The sequence below is a fragment of the Vidua macroura genome, chromosome 6 (genome assembly GCF_024509145.1).
Source record: "Vidua macroura isolate BioBank_ID:100142 chromosome 6, ASM2450914v1, whole genome shotgun sequence".
In the NCBI taxonomy this organism is placed as follows: Eukaryota; Metazoa; Chordata; class Aves; order Passeriformes; family Viduidae; genus Vidua; species Vidua macroura.
Window position 1 is genome coordinate 15,143,880 of NC_071576.1, and position 19,037 is coordinate 15,162,916.

The 19,037-nt window shown below is 33.5% G+C and overlaps 1 protein-coding gene across 3 annotated transcripts in view; it reads right to left on the reverse strand.

Moving 5' to 3' along the window:
• Positions 1 to 19,037, reverse strand: part of PPP4R4 (protein phosphatase 4 regulatory subunit 4) — a 58,861-nt gene that overhangs the window by 17,039 nt on the left and 22,785 nt on the right. For all 3 annotated transcript variants that reach the window (XM_053980864.1, XM_053980863.1, XM_053980865.1), the window contains exons 4-12: positions 13,832 to 13,979; positions 13,054 to 13,127; positions 11,964 to 12,070; positions 9,381 to 9,488; positions 7,235 to 7,356; positions 5,572 to 5,694; positions 3,271 to 3,440; positions 2,115 to 2,234; positions 287 to 364 (exon numbers count right to left, since the gene is read on the reverse strand). In XM_053980864.1, coding sequence (XP_053836839.1) covers positions 287 to 364; positions 2,115 to 2,234; positions 3,271 to 3,440; positions 5,572 to 5,694; positions 7,235 to 7,356; positions 9,381 to 9,488; positions 11,964 to 12,070; positions 13,054 to 13,127; positions 13,832 to 13,979 — 1,050 coding nt within the window. The remainder of the gene's footprint in view (positions 1 to 286; positions 365 to 2,114; positions 2,235 to 3,270; positions 3,441 to 5,571; positions 5,695 to 7,234; positions 7,357 to 9,380; positions 9,489 to 11,963; positions 12,071 to 13,053; positions 13,128 to 13,831; positions 13,980 to 19,037) is intronic.

A 19,037-nucleotide genomic window follows, 5' to 3' on the forward strand; every position in this document is an offset into this window, starting at 1 on the left:
TTAAAGTTTGTAAGGTAATAAATAATACAGTAATTAAAACTATTCAGAATTAGCCTTTTTAAAAGCTAATAAATTTAGTGTGGGTTTACTAAATTCAAACACCTTCCTATTTTCCTCCTTTTTATTCACAGAAGGCTAGCATCTTTATGCAGAGTCTGTGCAATAGAAGTAAAAGCTGTTAATCCTTTCAAATTGTTACTCTACTGTGTTAGTGAAGAGTTATTAAGCATGAAGATAATCTGCCTCGATGTCGCAAGCAAAAAAAGTTCCAATAAAAGTGTATTACCTCCAGTGACTCATCCTGTAATAGCGTAACCAGTTCTTTATGTATTGTATACACATCAGAATTTAAAAGCTTAGCAACCTAAAAAATGACAGTAGGTTAGCAAGGTGAAACATTCTTTAGTTCTATGGCACAACACTGCTTTCTTACTTTACAGCAAGCATGAAGAGACACAGAAAAAAGTGTTTAATTATCAGCTTCCTAAAGTTGTGTACTTTCCCACTAATCACATTAAAAATATGCTTATATAAAGAACATGAGACAAGAAACAGGTCTATTATCTAACTATGAAACATGCTTATAGGATTAACTCTATTTCACATTTAACAAGAATTTTTTAGGCTGCACTGCAAGGCTAGAAATTTCCTTGCAGAATATTCAAATGTTGTAAATTAGGAGAGTTAAGAGTCAGCCTGCTGTATAATTTAGAAGATGAAACACAAAATGTTCTTATCCTGTGCTGGATTTTAGGTTTCCCCAACCTTCCACCTTAAGTTTTTACTCCTTGCTCCTTTTGGGTTTTGACGTGACTCATGTGATTCATAAGTCTCATGTAAATTTTTAAAAAACACCAGCAATCCCTCTCCATGCTATTAAAAAGGTTTTATAGCAAGCATAACATACACTTGAGGAATGAGATTTTTTTTGCCACAAGAAATATTTAGATGATGTTTCTTAATGTTTCTTTAAGCCAAGTGAAAATAAAGTGAATATAAGAGCTTACTTCCAATCAAGATGAAGCTTTAAGGAAATGGCTACAAAGACTTTTATTTTTTGGAAAGTAATACAGATAGCAGAGAATGCCATAAATTACTCATTTTTGTCTGTCACGTGGTTGTCTAGTTAAGCTGTTAAAATTAAATCAATGAGAACTAAATGTACATTTAGACCAAGCTATAATTTTACATTTTTTTTTTTTTTTAATGAGCTAGAATACTTCCCTTATATTCAGGCAGTACCTTAATAGTGCTATACAGCTAAAACAAAATATTATGTAGAATTAGATGCTAATTTTACAGTTTCAACAATTATGCTGGACTATCATTCTTTAAAACAAGACATCAATAGGTAATGAGAACTGGAAATCCATACATCTTTCTTACAATGGTGGAAAAGTTTTCAGCAAACTGCTTAATTTACCAATTTCCCCAGCAACAAAATGGAATCAAAGCTAGGGCTCAAAGACTGAAACACAAAAGTGCTATGAAACACATTTTAGTTTCTGGAATTCACTCCACATAGTTAATATTACCTATGCATTTGTACATTTTTATAATTTTATGAACGTAACAGAGTAGAATTTATATAAGCTGAATGGAAATATAAGAATACATATGCTGTTACATCTGCATAAATTTCCAAGTAGTTTCATATTAAATTGAGCATTTCATTTGGATTTGTTCCACAAAAATATTCCTCACATATACCAGCAAACTACAGCTCTAAAGGTTTTCAGGCACAAAAGGGGGAAGTTCCTTTCTCCCATTTTTCTGTTTTCTAATACTATTGAAAAACTTCAAATATTATAGTTAGTACATTTGTCTATTTTTGTGGTACTAGATGACCAAAAGTTTCTTCTAGCTTTTGCTCCTTACAATCTGACCCAGCAGTAATCTCTTGTAGACAAATGTCACACAACTTAAATAAAATACTGTGTGTATATGGGCTATATACAGAGGTCAGATGGAACTGAACACCCTTGATGAACTAAATAATTTCAATACATTTTCTCATGTCTTTTTATTTTGGTTGAACAGCCACAAATGTAAGCCTAAAGACAAAAACAAAATAAAACCACGTGAGCAGGAACAAAGAACCATTGTAGACTTACTTCAAAGAAACTTATGGCCATGGTATATCTGACAGGAATTTCGGGGTCATGACAAAGGCAGAAGAATATAGAATAAAGTTCTAAATGGAAGTTCTTTGGATCCACAAAAACAATCATGGCCTGTGGAAGGAAAAAAGTCCTTTTTTAACTACACAGCTAAAGGATGACACTAGCAGAGATTGATGAGCTTGAGAGGTAACAGGTTGTTATTTTAGGGAGTACGTGTGGAGGTTTTGCTGGCCTTGTAAAACATAGGCACCAGACAAAATCCAGAATTGAGACCTAAACGGAATTTATTTATCATCCAGACATGATGCAGGCTGGTTTTTTTGAAGGTAAGGACTAAAACCAGGAGATATAAAACTTCAGATTTATAAATATTTTTTATGTTTCTATACTTTAGCAAAAACTGCAAATGGATACTTCAAAAACAAACATTTTAGCAAGCAACAAAGCAAGAATCTGAATTTCAATATGATTGTGTTTGTACATACCTTGGTTTTGCTCAAATAAACCAACAGATGTCTACCCACATACAGTGTGTTTGCCTTTAAAAGGCAGAAGAGAAAACAGCTGTCTAGGCTCTTGTTGCAAACACATTTTCATTGAATACAAATGTAGAATGTCAAAATACAAAGTACATTTACAAAAATATGACTGGTGTATTAAAGACCTCACATAAAATTGAAAAGACTTTCTGTACTCAGGCAGGAACATGACTAAAACATCAACCTGAGCATTCAGTTTCAATCTCTAACTCCCAAGAATGATGTGACACACAATGAATGTGAAAGTGTAGATTCAAGTGGTTTGAAACTGGGGACTCTGTTTTACAGACGTTTTCCCAAAGGTCTTTTCCCTTTGTGCTAAGCGTTTGGAGAAAATGTGCAGGAAAGAATAAGGCCAGTAAACTCTCAGAACACCACTTCCTTGGTCCAAATTTGCCAATAATTTTCTGAGGCTTTGCAAAGAGTAGTATTTCCTGCTAACTCTTTTGCACAACCTCACTAACGGAAACTTTGCAGTAAAGAGCTAAAATCTAGCTAATAATGAACAATTTGGGAATAAGTCTTGGGATAATCACTTGTACAGTCCTATTTAGAGAACTGCGTGCACAACACAAATTAAGATTAAACCTTAAATTAATATTACTTACTGGAAAATTGTAAGCACAGTTCTTCCTCACTGAAATATACTTCTTTTCCTGTTCCAGAGTTTGCAGATGTAGTTGATTATCATTATGCCCATTTTCCTGCTGTAAACCCAATGTGGAAAGCTTCTTATAAAATTCCAAAAACCGCAAGTGCTGTTCAGGAGTAAAAATGCCTCAAAAAACAAACAAACAAACAAAACAACAAACTTTCCTCATTACAAATGCTATTAATAATGTACCCAAACAAATCTTATTTTAAAATATCAAATACCTTGATTTTATCCCTCCTCTTCCTTCTACCTCCCTTGAATCTAACAGAATATAATCACTACAGACAAGTACTCAGAACATACTGGAATGTAACTAGCAAGAAGAATTTAAAAACTACAAGTACGTTAGGTAATAAGAGAATAACCAAGAAAAGGCTGAATTTTCTATTCCAGAGGGCAAGGAAAAGCTATCATTGATTGGTATCAAGAATGCTGAAATGCTTAATAATTTTTTTTTTTAAATTCCAGCAATATCATCACGCTGAGTACAATTAATGACTCTGACAAAAATTCAAGCTTTAAGTAGAGAAACAACAGGTCAGTGGATCTTAAACAAGAGGTTTTCAAAATGTGCAGTCAGATGTGCTTCATTCCAGTACTCAAAGTACTAGTTGTTGAAATCTTAAATAACAGAATAGAAAAGGGCTGAAGTGGTACTTATATTTAATAGCTGGAGAGGGAAAGGACAAGCCACGTAATTACGTAAGTCAGGTTACTTTCACATCTTTGAAAAATATGTGAAACAAACTGAAAAAAACAAAAAAAAATCTACTACTAAATACCAATACACCCACATATATCCCCGACAAAAAACAGCAGTAGCCAACATGGCAAAAGGAAAACTTGTCAAACTGATTCAATTTCCTTCTAGTATGTAATAACAGAACCTGTGAAACCAAAGAGGCAATAAGGGTCAGGACTTTCACAATAAGGGAACAGGAATGATAGATTAAAAACTACAAAAGTGCTCCAAAACTACATGGAAAAATAGCTAGGAGAAAACTACCCATATGTCAATGACAAGATAGGCAATTGTATAAAGTAAGTTCTATCCTAGTTGGGGTACTAGTCAGTATTTTCCTTGATCTTTTGGATGCTAGACAAGAGGTTTTGCTTATTCAGCATTCTGAAAGCATCAACCAAGGTCAGAGAATGTTTATTCTTCAGAAAGACAGTTTAAAAAGATCTTCAGTAACTGGACATATGGTCTTAAAACTTTAGACTATTATTCCATTAGAACAGCAGTAAGGTACCATGCTTAGCCTGATCTGCATCACCTGCACAAGGCCAGGAAAGAGAAAGACTAACTAGCTGCTAGACTTTTTTAAAAAGGCAATTTTTCACACTGAAAAATGTGAACAGCAATATATCTGGCAAGACATGTGAAGTAACCCCTTCATTTCATTCAACTGTCCTAAGGCACTTCAACACTTCAAGAAAAATATGAACTTGTCAGATGGAGTTCAGAGGTGAAGAAAGATCAGGAGTTAGTCATTCAACCTAGAGAAAAGAAGACTGGAAAAACATGATAAACACAGGATGGACTGTCCTAGCTCTCTGTTTCTGAAAATAACATTTTGAACGGCCATTTCAAGTAATCCGTAGTGAAGCAATGGTCACTTTGATCGTCTCTAACATAATCATGAAGGTTCATTTTAAAAAGCTGTAGGAAAGATCAAAGGTTTTAAGAGTCTAGAGGGAAATTAAAATGTAAAGCCATGATTCTGTGCTGTTCTTCCACAGGTACTATATGGTAGGCAGAACTATCAAGGAAAGTTGTGCTGCGCTCAAATGAAAATTCAAGCACAGATTATGGATGTAAAAATTACGAGTACAGATTTGGCCTCAGCTGCAGCTGGGGGAATACACGACATTAGATCTTTCTCCCCTGAAGTTCCTTATGGCCCACACTCTGCACTGTGCCTTAAAAAGGAGATCAAGCATAGAAAAGAACAAAGCTAACATCATAATGTTTTCAAACGTTTTTAGTTTCAAAAATTCAATCATCCAAATCACAAGCTCCAGAATACCCAAAAATATCAGTCAAACCAATGAAGATGAAACACCATGTTTCCATCTTTGACCCTGTCTAAACAAAACAAAAATAACAATAAACAATAAGCAGATGGTCACCCTAAGAGGAAATTTCCAAAATCTAACTAACTACCATTTCATTTTTCCCCCCATTCCAAGGGGTTCAAATTCTCCAATCTTCCCTCGTGTTTAAGATTTTTTCAAAGAAATTAAATCATACCATATAATCCATTACACAGTTTCCCTAAATGGAAAGATAAAGAAACTAGGATAGATTCATCTGTTTTGAAGGATTTTTCACAGAATGATTTCACTAATGGGAGAACAGTTTGACTCCGATCATCTGAAAAACAAAAGAAATTTTTAGAGTTAGCCATTTGTCAACATTTTAAAAAGAGCACAGAGACTGACCTTCTGTAGTAAATTGAGAAAAATTTCATTTAACATTCTCAGGATTACTTCTGGCAGGGACTCACTGAAGGTACAAAAGAGGTAGAGGGAATGATCCTAAATTTAGTACCTTTCCTGTTATGTTCATTTTTTGTTTGTTCTTAGTGAAAAGGCATCCTCCAGTAAAGGATGAGGCAGAGAATAAATAAACAGTGACTACCTTATCCATCCACCAAGAATATAGAGAGAGAAAGAATACTGCAGTATTCCTACAAGATTTCCTGCAATAGTAGGAATACAAGGAGATCAAGACTGAACATGACTGTGACAGTAAATAGAAAACTCAGGATATTCTGCAAGTTAATTTTTTAAACCTACTGAGAAGTGTTTCAAAATCTTTTGGTATACAATAAATTCATAGAGAAACAAAATAATTAAAGACACAGGAAAGAAATTAAATAATTTAGAAATTAAAGCCAAATCCAAACACTGTGTCGTTATAAAATAAACAAGCAAATGTTTGAAGAAATTTGTATCTTTGGACTTATGTTAAATAAAATCAGTGTATTAAAATGTTTGAGTTTTAAAGGGATAATGATTTTTTAATGGCAGATCAACAGCAAAATTCAGCAAATAATTGTGGCTGAACAAAATTAGATTGGCCTTGGAGAAATATTTTGATATTGTGGGAGAGAAACTCTAGGATGTAATTTTGGGTCATCTGCCTTCAAAATTGTTCATTTTCTAGTTCAGCCATGAAAGCAAAACCCACGCAAACCCCATTTCTAGAAAAATTCCTTCAAAACCTGTAAATAACCCCTGATTGCTTTCTCTAAGCTTCTTACAGTAACTCAAAGCATTAGTTACAGCAGGGGGTGGGGGAGGAGGAGTGAAGACTGAGAGGTGCAAAGAGAAGCACAAACTTGATAGCATCAATACAGAGGCTCAAGAATTAGAAAATTAACCTACTATCATACTTACTGATATAAACACTCATTGCTAAAAAGTCCATTTACAGTATTCTCCTCAAAGCTATACTATTTTTTTATTTTCCTTATCCACTCCTCTATATGGCTTAAATACAACCATATATTGTAGTAATTCATCACCAAGCTCCTGTACAGTACATTTTTGTTGAGCTAACACTTTGTATTCCGTGTACTGATAGCACTAAATTAATTAGTTAAATACTAGCAACACAATATTTCCATAATTCATGCAGTAATTTTACTCATTCCATTTAGGCATATTACCTTAGAAACTTGGAATATGATAATTGATTTCATGGACAACTAGCTCACCTCCCTTAAAACTTTCTGCATATAAAGCACTTCAAGACATGAAATATAAGGAAATATAAAGGACAAAGCAATGAAGAAAATAAAATCAGAAATGTCTGAATAATGCAGTCAGAACAAAGAGCATTTAAATACAATTATAAGAAGCACTAGAGCACTAGGAATTGGGCTAGTAAGTCTAAATTAGATTCTTACCTGCATCAAACATATCGAGCAGATTCACCAAGGTCTCAAAAGCTGCCAGGCGTACACTGCTGCCCTCATCTCTTGCCAGCTCCACTAACTCAGAAAGCACCACAGTTTTTGTTAGTTCTGTCCTGGAACGTGAAGCAAGCAGTCAAAAGAAAACTTACAATTAAACAATACTGCCACTGCAAAACAGAATTCTACCTTGAAATACTAATTTAGGTATTTTTTGGGTAGTCCAGAAGAAAAAACAGACAAAGTTCTAAGGAAATTAAATAAAAAACCTCCAGTCAACCTCATGACTTTTCTTCTTTGTCAACCAAGGAAACATGCAAACTTTAAATGCAGAACTTCATAATTAAAAAAGCATTCAAATTAGCTCAAAATAAATTAGAGAAAATGTAGCCTGAAAAAAAAAATCAAAGGACTCCAGCTATTTCACTGTATCACTAAGAAAATTCTTATGATCAAATATGCTCAATATGATGGTCCAAAGTCAAAATTTAATAAGTATGAGCCACGTTGGATTGAAGTGTCTGGAAATTTTATACATCAAACATAAGCCTTCTTTAAAGAGAACATCTATTGCTCAGAAAAAATGTGATTTCCCAACTAGTCTAAACACTGACTTTTGGCCTTGGTTTAAAGTAGCAAAGAAAGGGTTCTGCTTGTCCTTTTTGGCCTTGGTATGTACTGACCTACTAACATACTGCTGATACTTAACTCCAAGATACTGAAATTAAAATCTTCAAAATATCCCTTCCAATTGGACTAAAGCAGTAACAGCTGCCCCTTTTGTAAGTCAATATAAACAATAATCCTTTCAAATGTTTATAATCAGCATCAAAGTAATTTGCACCTTACAGAGTTTATTACACCTACCAGCAAATCAAGAGGTGTTAACAGTACTCTTCCAAGCAAATGATTAAGCATTCAAATAAAATTATGAGAAAATGATAGATCATTTAGTGGCAATAACACTAACTGGTAAAAATAAGTATTTGGACTGTTATCACATTATACGTTCAATATTTACCTGAAAATTTGCTCATGTCTGTTTAGTTATTTTTTTATTTACCTACTATTTATTCATCCTCAACATGACACACTGGAATAGCTTTCATACTGAAAGCACTCAATGTTCACCATTTCTCATGAGATTAAATAATCTAAAGCACTGAGAAGGAAATAAGTAAAAACGTCAGAGATGGAACAATCTATACAAATACATTAATGCTAAAGATAAAAGTTGGTGAGGAAAAAATCAAAGAAAAATACACAGGACAGATCACTAATTGATAACAAAGTATTTAGCCATATCAAACCCACTATTCTAAGGCAAGGTAAATTACTAGTCATTTACTAGTAATTTACCTGTGGCTGTCATTTGCCACTGCATAATACCTGTGATTTTTTTAAACTTCCAACTCCCAGAAAGAATAAGTGAAATTTAGTTCATTTCAAAGACACTAAACAGAATTAAGAAAATTTTCCTTTCCTTTCTTACTAGTATAAGATGTAATCTGTCTCTGTTGTCTAGCACTGGGTAAGAAATGTTACTTGATAAATTTTCAAACTGTAAAAGAAAGTTACTGCTTTTTTTTCCTTCCTGACAAAATAGCAGGTAGAGAGACCTTGAGTTTTAAAATATTTGTTCACTCAGAGACTAATCCTGTATGTAATTAACATTTTCTTTTATTAAAGTTCCAGACTTTTTCAATCCTATGTGTGAATTTTGAAGGCCTTCAAGCTTTGAGTAAAAGTTGATACTGAACTGAAATTTGCTTACAAAAGCCATTAGCATTCTTTCTCAAAACACTGCACAATAATTATTAAAACTGCTAATACTTGCTAGAATTTTTAAATAAGACAAATACCACCAATGGATAATTGAGATCATTTCAAGAAGCTATAGATTAAGTCATAATTTAAAAAATCTGCTGGATTTATGGTTCAGCAATCTTACTATAAAAGAGAAAGCAAAATCTAATAGTGGAAAAGAAACAACTGCCAACAGCCAATTACTAAGAACACGCCTGTAATTCCAAATTCACTACTGAGTATGCATGAATTGAGCAATTTTAAAAGGAGTTTTTAGGTTTACATTTTAGAGAAATATTTTGCATTTAAGATCAGTCAGGCAAATTGCACTCACCCTATCCCTCGAGCTACATGTTCCAGTTGCCGACACATGCAAGTTCTGACTTCATATTCCACATCCTGGCACAGTGATTTTACCAATGGAAGAACCTCTCTTTTAACACTAAAAATGTGAACATTTTTTATTAATATACAGAACAAGAATATATAAAATCTATTGAGTAGTACTGAACTTCACTCACATATTATTTGTTTATCCCATATATTACTAATTTATCACACTCAGTAAAGGATTATTCTGATAATCAGCAATTAGAAAAGAATATTGTACATTGGGTGCAAATATGTGTTACAAAGAAACAGGAAAAGGAATATTTACTGCCATTAAAATTTGCTCATATTCATCTGTAGTTTCTTATAAACTACAAAAATAGTAGGTAGGCTACTTTAGTAGGATGCTGTCCTCATTTAATAACTTCTAATCTTCAGTACAATTTCTGAACAGTCACTGAAAGAATAAAAAGATTATATAAATGGAAATGCAAATCCCAATTAAATGTCTGTAATACCTCATCTTTGGTATGCAGGTATCTCCCAAGACATAATTAGGAAGAAAGGAGAAAAAGAATTTAAGATTAAAAGCTTGAATATTGCAATGCCTTCAGGCAAGTAGATTAAGTATTCATGTAAATCAATGGCAGACACAAAATAAAAATTTTGATTCCCATTTCAGTAAAAACATATATTACAACTTGGCAGAATCAGCCATTGTGTTTCCTTTCACTGCCCAAGGTTCTATCATAAGTATTCATAAAATATCTCTATAAAAATCCTTATGTTATTGCAAAACTCAAGATAAATAATATGTAGACATTGACAAGCAAATTTTCAAGCCAGCTTGCACAGCCTCCCTTCATTCAGTGAAAATTAATTTACTTCTTACAGAAAAAATTTAGCCTCAAGATTCAAAAATTGTAGTCTTGGAAGTTCGGCATTTTAGAACACATTAAATTAGGGGCTACGTAAAAAGAAAAAAAGACTTTTTAACTTGGAACATTGGAGGGTAGAAAAACTAATGTTCCATGACAAGGACAGGATATAAAAAAAACTAGGAATAACATTGAATACAAAGTTTTTAATTATAGCATAAATTTTATTAGGAAAAACTGTGCCATTCTGTAGAAGAAAGTGAAGATATGCTTATATATTGCCTACTCCTGAGGATAGATATGTCTTCTGGGCCTGCACCCAGAGTCCTTCTGAAAGGGTAATGAGAGCGCGTCCTGAATTTTACTCAGTCTGCCACGTTCTACACCTGAGGACCCAGCTCTCTTTTCAGGCCTCTGAACTGCACTCAAGAGCTCTCTACCAGAAGAATAAGACATCCCAGAAAATTCTGAGTTATCATCTTAAAAAGTAGTGGCTGTGCAGAAAAGGTGCTAAGACTTGTTTACTGAAATGTGGGGATTCCTGCTTCTGAAGAGCAAGGAATCATGTTGAAGAAGCACCACAAAAAATGTGATTATTATGGCTACTAATTAACACTACTATATTTTACATAAGATTCCAAGTAATCCGTAAAGTCACTTATTTCCATGAGAATGCAACATCAAATAAATAAATGCAACTGCTATTCTGACAGAGTCCTAAAGATCTGGAACATAAAGATTTGGTAACATTCTCAAAAAATACTACTCTACCATTTTCATTAACTTTTCAATATCCAACAAGTATAGTCTAAACAGCAAATGAAGATTTAGATAGTTTTGTTTTGGGTGCTTCTAGCTCTTTTTTACTGAAGAAAAAAAAACATAATCTAAATAAATTTATTCCTAAATGTCTTGTCATATTGTCCTGTTGTTCTTCTTTTCTGATATGCTGAATTCTTACATTTTGGGACAGATCAAAATCATTCTTAGAGTGGGCTTCCTCAACTAAACAGTTTCTGGGCCTTTACTGGCCCACGGTGGATTTCTATTGTAATTCAAAGTCATGTTGTGCCGGATTGCCCGGATAGCAAACACATTTGGTAAAGTGGTCATGCTATCACAAGTCTGGGTAAACTGACCAAGGAAGGTACCACACCAACAGCTTTGGGCAGATGAGAGACTCGGATTTACTTTCATCATTGCACCCTTTTCTGTCCAGACTCACAGACACTGAATCTAAGGGCTGGATAATATCAGGGAACAGCAGTAGTTCCTCCTATATCTACATTTTAATTAGGGATAGAAAAAAAACAGATCAACATGCTAGATTTGGTTACATAATAAAAAGTTAGGAATGGAATTCCTCTTCCTATGAGAAGAAACTCAAAGGAGATGAAGTTGTGTTTTCTGCCTGTAAGATTGCAGAGAAATTCACTGTGTGGCCTATTTTCTAGTAAGAAAAACAATATGGAAGAATGGCCTGAAAATGGTATCCATTCAAATCTGTGAAAGAACATACAAACTCAAGTTATAAAATGTTGAACATCAGCAAGTCTAAACATGCCAGTTAAATAATGAAAAGGATCTGTGAAAAAAAAGTATTTCATTTCTGCAATAACGTCTACTTTTATTGTAGTAATTTTTGTCCACTAAAACAGAGAAATACTGGTTTACACTCTGGAATGAAAATATATTAACAGTCTACTTACATATGAGCTTCAAATTTGTTAGCTACTTTTCCTATGATTTTACAACTGACTAAGCGGGACTGAAGTGTTTGAGAAAGCTGTGCTTTGGAAACAAGAGGATTCAGGATCTACATGGAAAAAAAAGAAGAAATATGAAGAGAAAAATTGTGAGCATCAAATAAAGTATTCCTCTTCTTTAAAAAAAATCTACGAAAACATATCCCAAATGTCATTAACCTTTTCACTGAATTAATCAGTACTAACAAGAATGGCACCTATGCACATCAATAGTCATTTTATTTTTTTAAATGCCATCTTTAAAATTACATTGCAATTAAATTTTGGAGGTGACTAGAATAATTTCTCTGTGTTTCTTCCAACTTTATTTTTTACCCTTTAGAAGCTGAATTTTTAAACAGTTCTGGATTTTATTCTTATTTCAATGAGAATTTTTATACTACACAAACAATCATATATTTAAATCTCCATATTGTTTTAAATTATAAACACAGTCAATATGTCTGTTGCAAACCTTTTAAACTTAACAAAATACGAACATTTAAAAGTGAATAAATTATCTGACTAAAGGAGACTGGCATTATAACTTAGTGACAGATTTTATTCTTCTGTCTTGAGCTACACAGTGAAAAATTAAGAGTGTTTGCAGTGCATTAGTTTTGTTACACCAAGAACTACTGAAATACACTATGGAATGGCTCTCCAGCATTCGGTTCCATTTAGCAAATATTGGAATTTTAGTCCAATAGTAAACAAAATGTAGTTTCTTCATGAAGACATAGAGTGAGACACTACCCTGTAAACCAAAACAGGATGCAGGAAAACATGTTACTGAGAAAACAAAGTGCAGTGGGAATGTTACAGTGGAGTGTAAATAAGTGCTGACTTTATTTGCTGAAGAACACTACTTTTTTTAAGGTGACCTTCCTGTCTCACCTGTCGCCCATTCGTCTCTTACAGTGTGTCCCATAACCATTACCATTTTCACAGGTATGGAACTGTCACAAATCTGACTGAAGTTAATAAAAGTTTCAGGGAAATACAATCTTACAATCTTAATTTTTTTTTTGTTAGCATGAGAGATTAGTATTACCTCATGTCTGACAGTTTCTTTTGGTAAAGCTTCTATTACAGCAAGAAGAGTTTCTAACCATGCATTGCTGACACCTGTTTAAAAGATACAAGTTTTATGTGATGTCTTATATTGTACATACAACAACAAAACCAAAACATATACCAGTTTTACAAAATTTGCTCTAAATTTTTACACATATCTTCAAGGAGCTATGAATCTGAAAGCCACTATATTAATATTCAAGGCTTCAGAGTACAAAGTAGGATAGGTAAGAAGCAAGGTCTGCCCCCATTTCTTTTCCCTTTCCAACTCCTATATAAAATTAATAACTACTCTGATTGCTTTATAAATCTAATTTCCTTCATTTAGAAGCATATTCTTTTCTTACACCCACTGAAACTTTCTAGTTGCACAGCAGGCCTTTTCTTTCCTTTGTATTCTAAAATTAATGTCAAAGAAATTAAGAAAAAATAATCAACACAGAAGAAATGTCAACCATCCACCCTCCATTTTGTCAGACGCTAAACGTTGGTACTTCAGGAGAAGCCCAGACTCAGAAACAACTTTGGGATTTAATCCTTCAGACAAAGTGAGAGGTTTCTTTTTTTGCTTCAGTCAGAATTACATTTAAATATCAGTATGAATATCAGTGGTCATCATGCAGAAATCTGATTCATGCAAGTCTAGATACAAAGTCACAGTGATTGCACTCACTGTTGACACAGTATTGTAGGATCACTAAGGAAACAAAACATGTAGAGGTCATCAGCCATCAGAGCAGCTGTAGAGCCCTGACCTGCATCTCTGTGTTCCAGGTTCTGGAGAATGATGTGTAGGAAGGAGTGGGAGTACGTATGAATGGACACCGACTCCTCTTGCAGAACAGTCAAAAAAGAAACAGCAGCTGTTAACTGCATTTCCACTCCTGCAACATGCAGAACCTCCTGTATAATTACAAATTATAACAATTTAGAGAGTGAGGCAGAAATGTACTGAAAGAATATCTAAATTTTTACACTCACTTTTAGAATTAATATGCAACAACCTGGGTAAACTAAAAAATTTACTGTAAAATTATTTTCTCTTAACAGGAATTTATTGTAGACATTAAACTTTCTTATGATATATCATGAATCTTCTAAGAAAAATCTTACTTATAATATCTTTTGAGACTTTAAGTTTCATCAATGCAATGCATGGATTTTTCTACTTTACAAAACAAGAGGTAGAAACAGACCAGCCAACAATTGCACTTCTGCTGTTTATGCACATGAATTAAAAATAAGTATTTCATTCATTCATTCATTCATTCATTCATTCATTCATTCATTCATTCAGTAAGAGATACTAAAATAGCAGAAGGCAATTAAAATTTCATCCCTTGAATAACATGGAATGCAAATGAAAAGTACATATATACAGTCTTAAGAATAAATCAAGATACACTAGAATATTTATCTAGCTAACTAAACATTTGTATTTCTGATCTCTGACACACAAGAATGTCATTAATTAGGTTGCCTTTAAAATCATGCACTCAAAAGTTAAACAAAGTTAATATGTTGAAGTCAAATGAAATATTACTATGTTTTTTTAATTTTAAAACAGGAAATTTAAATTTTAAATTTCAGATTTATGCACAGACCTTTCAGGATGCAATCTTTGACACAGCATTCATTGTAAATATTAATAATTGTAAATATCTATCAACTAAGTGAACATTCTATTTGCTTACTTTTCTAAGTGTATCTATTTCCTGAGAAAACAAAAAGTTAAATATTCTACTACTAAAGAATTAGTCTCATTTTACAAATTACTCCAAATTCAGTAGGAGTCTAAAGCCCATACTTCCTACTTAGCACTTTATATATGTGGTTTTGTTTCTTTTTTAACCTGCTTGATATGAACAGTGTTTTCTCAGATCACTCACCCAAAATCAAAAATAAGCTGGACTTTTAATTGAAAATAAAAATAAGCCTGGATCATATTTTTTTTAAAAATACTAATTTTACAGCTAAGTGCATAATTGCTAATGGATTGCACTGTTCACTGGGTTACAAGCTGGCTGCATGGCTGGGTCCTGAGTGTTGGTGAATGGAATTACATCCAGCTGGCAGCCAGTCACAAGTGGGGATCCCCAGGGCTCAGTGCTGGGGCCAGTCCTGTTTAATGTCTTCATTAAAATCAAGGCCAAGGCCAATGGTCTGAGGTTCAACAAAGGCAAGCACTGGGTCCTACACCTGGGTCACACAAACCCTTGCAGTGCTATGGGCTGGGGACAGAGTGGCTGGAGCATGGCTCTCCTCACTAAAAGGGTGGTCAGGCACTGGAACTGGCTGCCCGGGACATGGTGGAACCACCATTCCTGGAAGTGTTCAAAAGGCACCTGAATATGGAACTCAGTGACATGGTGAAAATAGCGCTGCTGGGTAAACAACTGGACGCAATAATCTTAGGGTTTTTTTCCAAATTTAACGATTCTATGGCTCTAAGCATTGCATATCAGAGGAATTTTGCTGAGAAAATAGTTTGTAGAGAATATCTGAGAAATTACTATTTGACTTGGTAAAAAACAAGTTTTCATTCTACAAATGTCAAACCATTTGTACACACAAATGTACAATGATTAGCTTATCTCATTTCAAGGAGAACAATAACACATCTCTCAAGTTTCTTTTGGTAAAGCTTCTATTACCTGTCTCAGTTTAAAACCATGTTTCTTTCTCTGTGTCCTTGCTCCCACAAATGAAAAAGGAAACAGTATTGTGCTGCTTTCCAACAAAATATGTGCATTCAACATCCATGAAAACCACCTTCTTCTTATTTCCACAGACTCTGCCTTTGTTCCACCACTGCTCTTACAACCACAGCCAAGAAAGAATATGGACACCTACCAATTTTGTATTTTGAATATTTTTGGGATCAGAATACCTGGGAATCACAGAATTCTGGGATTCTAGCTTAAAACTTTTTCAAAAAAACATCACCAAGAGAACCAAGAGAACTATCCACATACTGTAGAAGCAAACACAGCAGTGCAGACCAGAAAATTATGGAGCAGTGCCAGGTTAACAGTTGGACTTGATGAACTTAAAGGTCTTTTCCAAGTTAAATCATTCTGTGGTTCTATGAATTCAGTTTTCCGTACATATTTACCTTGTATGCAATACAAACGGGGTTACTTACCAACAAACAAAGTTTCCAAATAGTCTCCTCCACTGATCCACATAACTCTGGATAGTCATGTGTAAGAACACATTCTCTGGATGTGCCTCCTCATGGACCTCGGGAGACATTGAAATATAAATTTCTAGACTGCTTACACACTTGCCTGCACTGATGTTTACACTCAGAACTGTATAGTTCCACATTTGGAAATATATGCGTCTCCTCTTTATATTTTCATACAACCCAAGCTGAGTAACTTATTTACTTAATATACATTTATTTATTTAGAAAGTAATGTATTTTTCTATACACGGATACTCCACAAATTTTCACTCCAGACTAAAAAAGCTCTCCCTGTCTATCTTATTCAGACAAGCATATTTAATGGAATTTAAGGGCATTAACATGTTCTTAACTATTCTAATGTCTACAAGTTAAATTCAGGCCCCAAAACTTAAAATTTAGAAAGCCTAGTTTTTTTCCATTAATTGGAAAAATGAAAATTCATCTCTAGTTTAAATGCACATTTTGTCCTGCAACAACAGAATTCGCTTGAAAGAATGCTGCAAGCAGAGACATAGTCAAATAATTTTAGCATTGCATTGGTATGATAGTAATTTTAGACTAAAAGACTAAAGGACATAGAAATAATGGAAATTACAGAAGCTGAAGGATATAATGAGAATGGACCTTAAAATTACTGTTCAGTATAAGGAAGGATAAAAATCACCCCACCTTTTCTTTAACTATAAAATCAGCTACAGAAAAGCTTTCAAGAGGAGGTTAATATATTAGGAAAATAAGTAACTCTGAAAATTAATTTGGAACTAATCAGACAACACTGAATAAAGCTTGATGTATACACAACAACAAGAATAAGCATAGTTTGCTGCAATCACAGCATTTGGCAAAATGTCTTATTAGTTATTCAGACAGACACCTGCAATCTCCCTCCATCACTTTCGGTTGCAGAGCTCAAAGATGGAATGCAGGAAAAATACTATTAATATCATTTGAAAAGAGCCATTTTGTGCACAAAGAGAAATGCTTGTAAGAATGTCTAAGCTTTCCCTAAATCTGCATTTCAATGACTTCCAAGGTTCATGAGGAGGTGCATGCAGAAATCCAGAGTGGGCTTCTCTATGCAGAAGAACACATACAAAGATGCAACTTCATTTTAATAGCAGAATTTTAAAAGAAAACTTCCTAATCTCATTCCTACATTAACATCTAAATTATATACTATATGTCTTTTTAAATAGCATAACCAAAATACTGACACTTAATTCAATAATTACTTATGTATGTCACATTTATTGATGTATTGATTTTACTCAGATCTAAACACTTATGTTGAACATATAGTATCTTTGACACAATTTTAATTTAATTAGATTTCATAGAATGATAAGCAATTTGCATACACCCATTTCTACATTTCTAGAAGTAATCAGGTTTATCAATTTTTCACAAATGAAATACAAATTTGCAATGTAATCTGACTGGATGTTCCTTGCATCTATTTCTTTCTTCATCTGCTTTGCCCTTAGTTCTAATAAAACCATTAATTTTGCTTTGGGTGTCTGCAAGTATGCTAAATAAGTACACTGGTTTCCTTATGCAATTATATGGTAACAATACTTTCAAAGAAACAGCCTTCTGTTACTACACAATTCATTTTTCATGTGCCAATTTGATTTCGCAAATGATTACTCTCAAGCTAACGAAGTAGAACCAAGTGCAGTAATTTAAATCAGTTTATTTCCCTGCAATGGCAGATTACATTTCCAAGATTCTTATCACAGTTGAGTTCAATTATGCCTTTACAGAATACAAAAGTTTCCATTTAATGGTCAGGATGATTCCTCCAATAAAAAACAAGGTTAAGAAAAAAAAAAAAAGGTCAAGTTAATGATGTCAAATACTGTTTTGTAGCTAAAAGTGTTGTGCACGTGGTTACAACTTCACTTCTATTACAGAAAAATAATATTAGATAACAGAACACCATTGAAGAACTGGCTTTATAAGAGCATTGCCACAGAAAGGAACTTAATTCATATACATTCCACAAAGTTTCATCTAGGAAGACATCCAGTTTGGGTTTAAATGATACTGTAAGATGAAAACCACACTAGTTTTCTCAGTAATTTGCTCAAAGATTGGTTGCATTTATTATTAAACTTGTCTGCTTCATTTCAAGTATTTCGATCTTCAATTTCTAATGCTTCTTTCTTCATATACTGTTTTCAGTTGAATTTCTTTAATATTATTCAGGAAGATACTTTTACAAAGTAACTTAAGTACAGCCTGATCAAAGATTACACTGAGATCCAACTCCCACTGTACAAATACTTTCCTATTCATGCAAATGATCATATTTCCAAATATTTTCTTCATCCCTATATAAAAAAATCCTTAAAACTAGAATGAAAAACTGCATTCCCATACTAGACTTTTTATTGAAGACAGGCCAAGACCAGCACTTCTCTACAGCCTGAAAAATAAGGGTAGAAAATGTCCAGTGTTTCTTATTTTTCCTTAATTTTAGGAAGAATTCTGCTCTCAAAGTAGAAAACCAGAGGCAAAAATGGATTCAGTATAGTAAGCATAAAAAAACCAAACCAACTTTTCTTGAACCCAATAGGTTGGTTTAAAAAGACTGCATTACATGTCAGAATAACGTGGTTGTAACTGCAGATACTTGGTGCAAGTTGAAGGGTTACCAATTACTTTGCAACTTCAAGTCATTCTTCTCAAAGCACTTTTACACTCATACATATCTAAGCAAAATTCCAATTGACCTGCATCTTATAGTGCAGAATGCAACCAGAAGC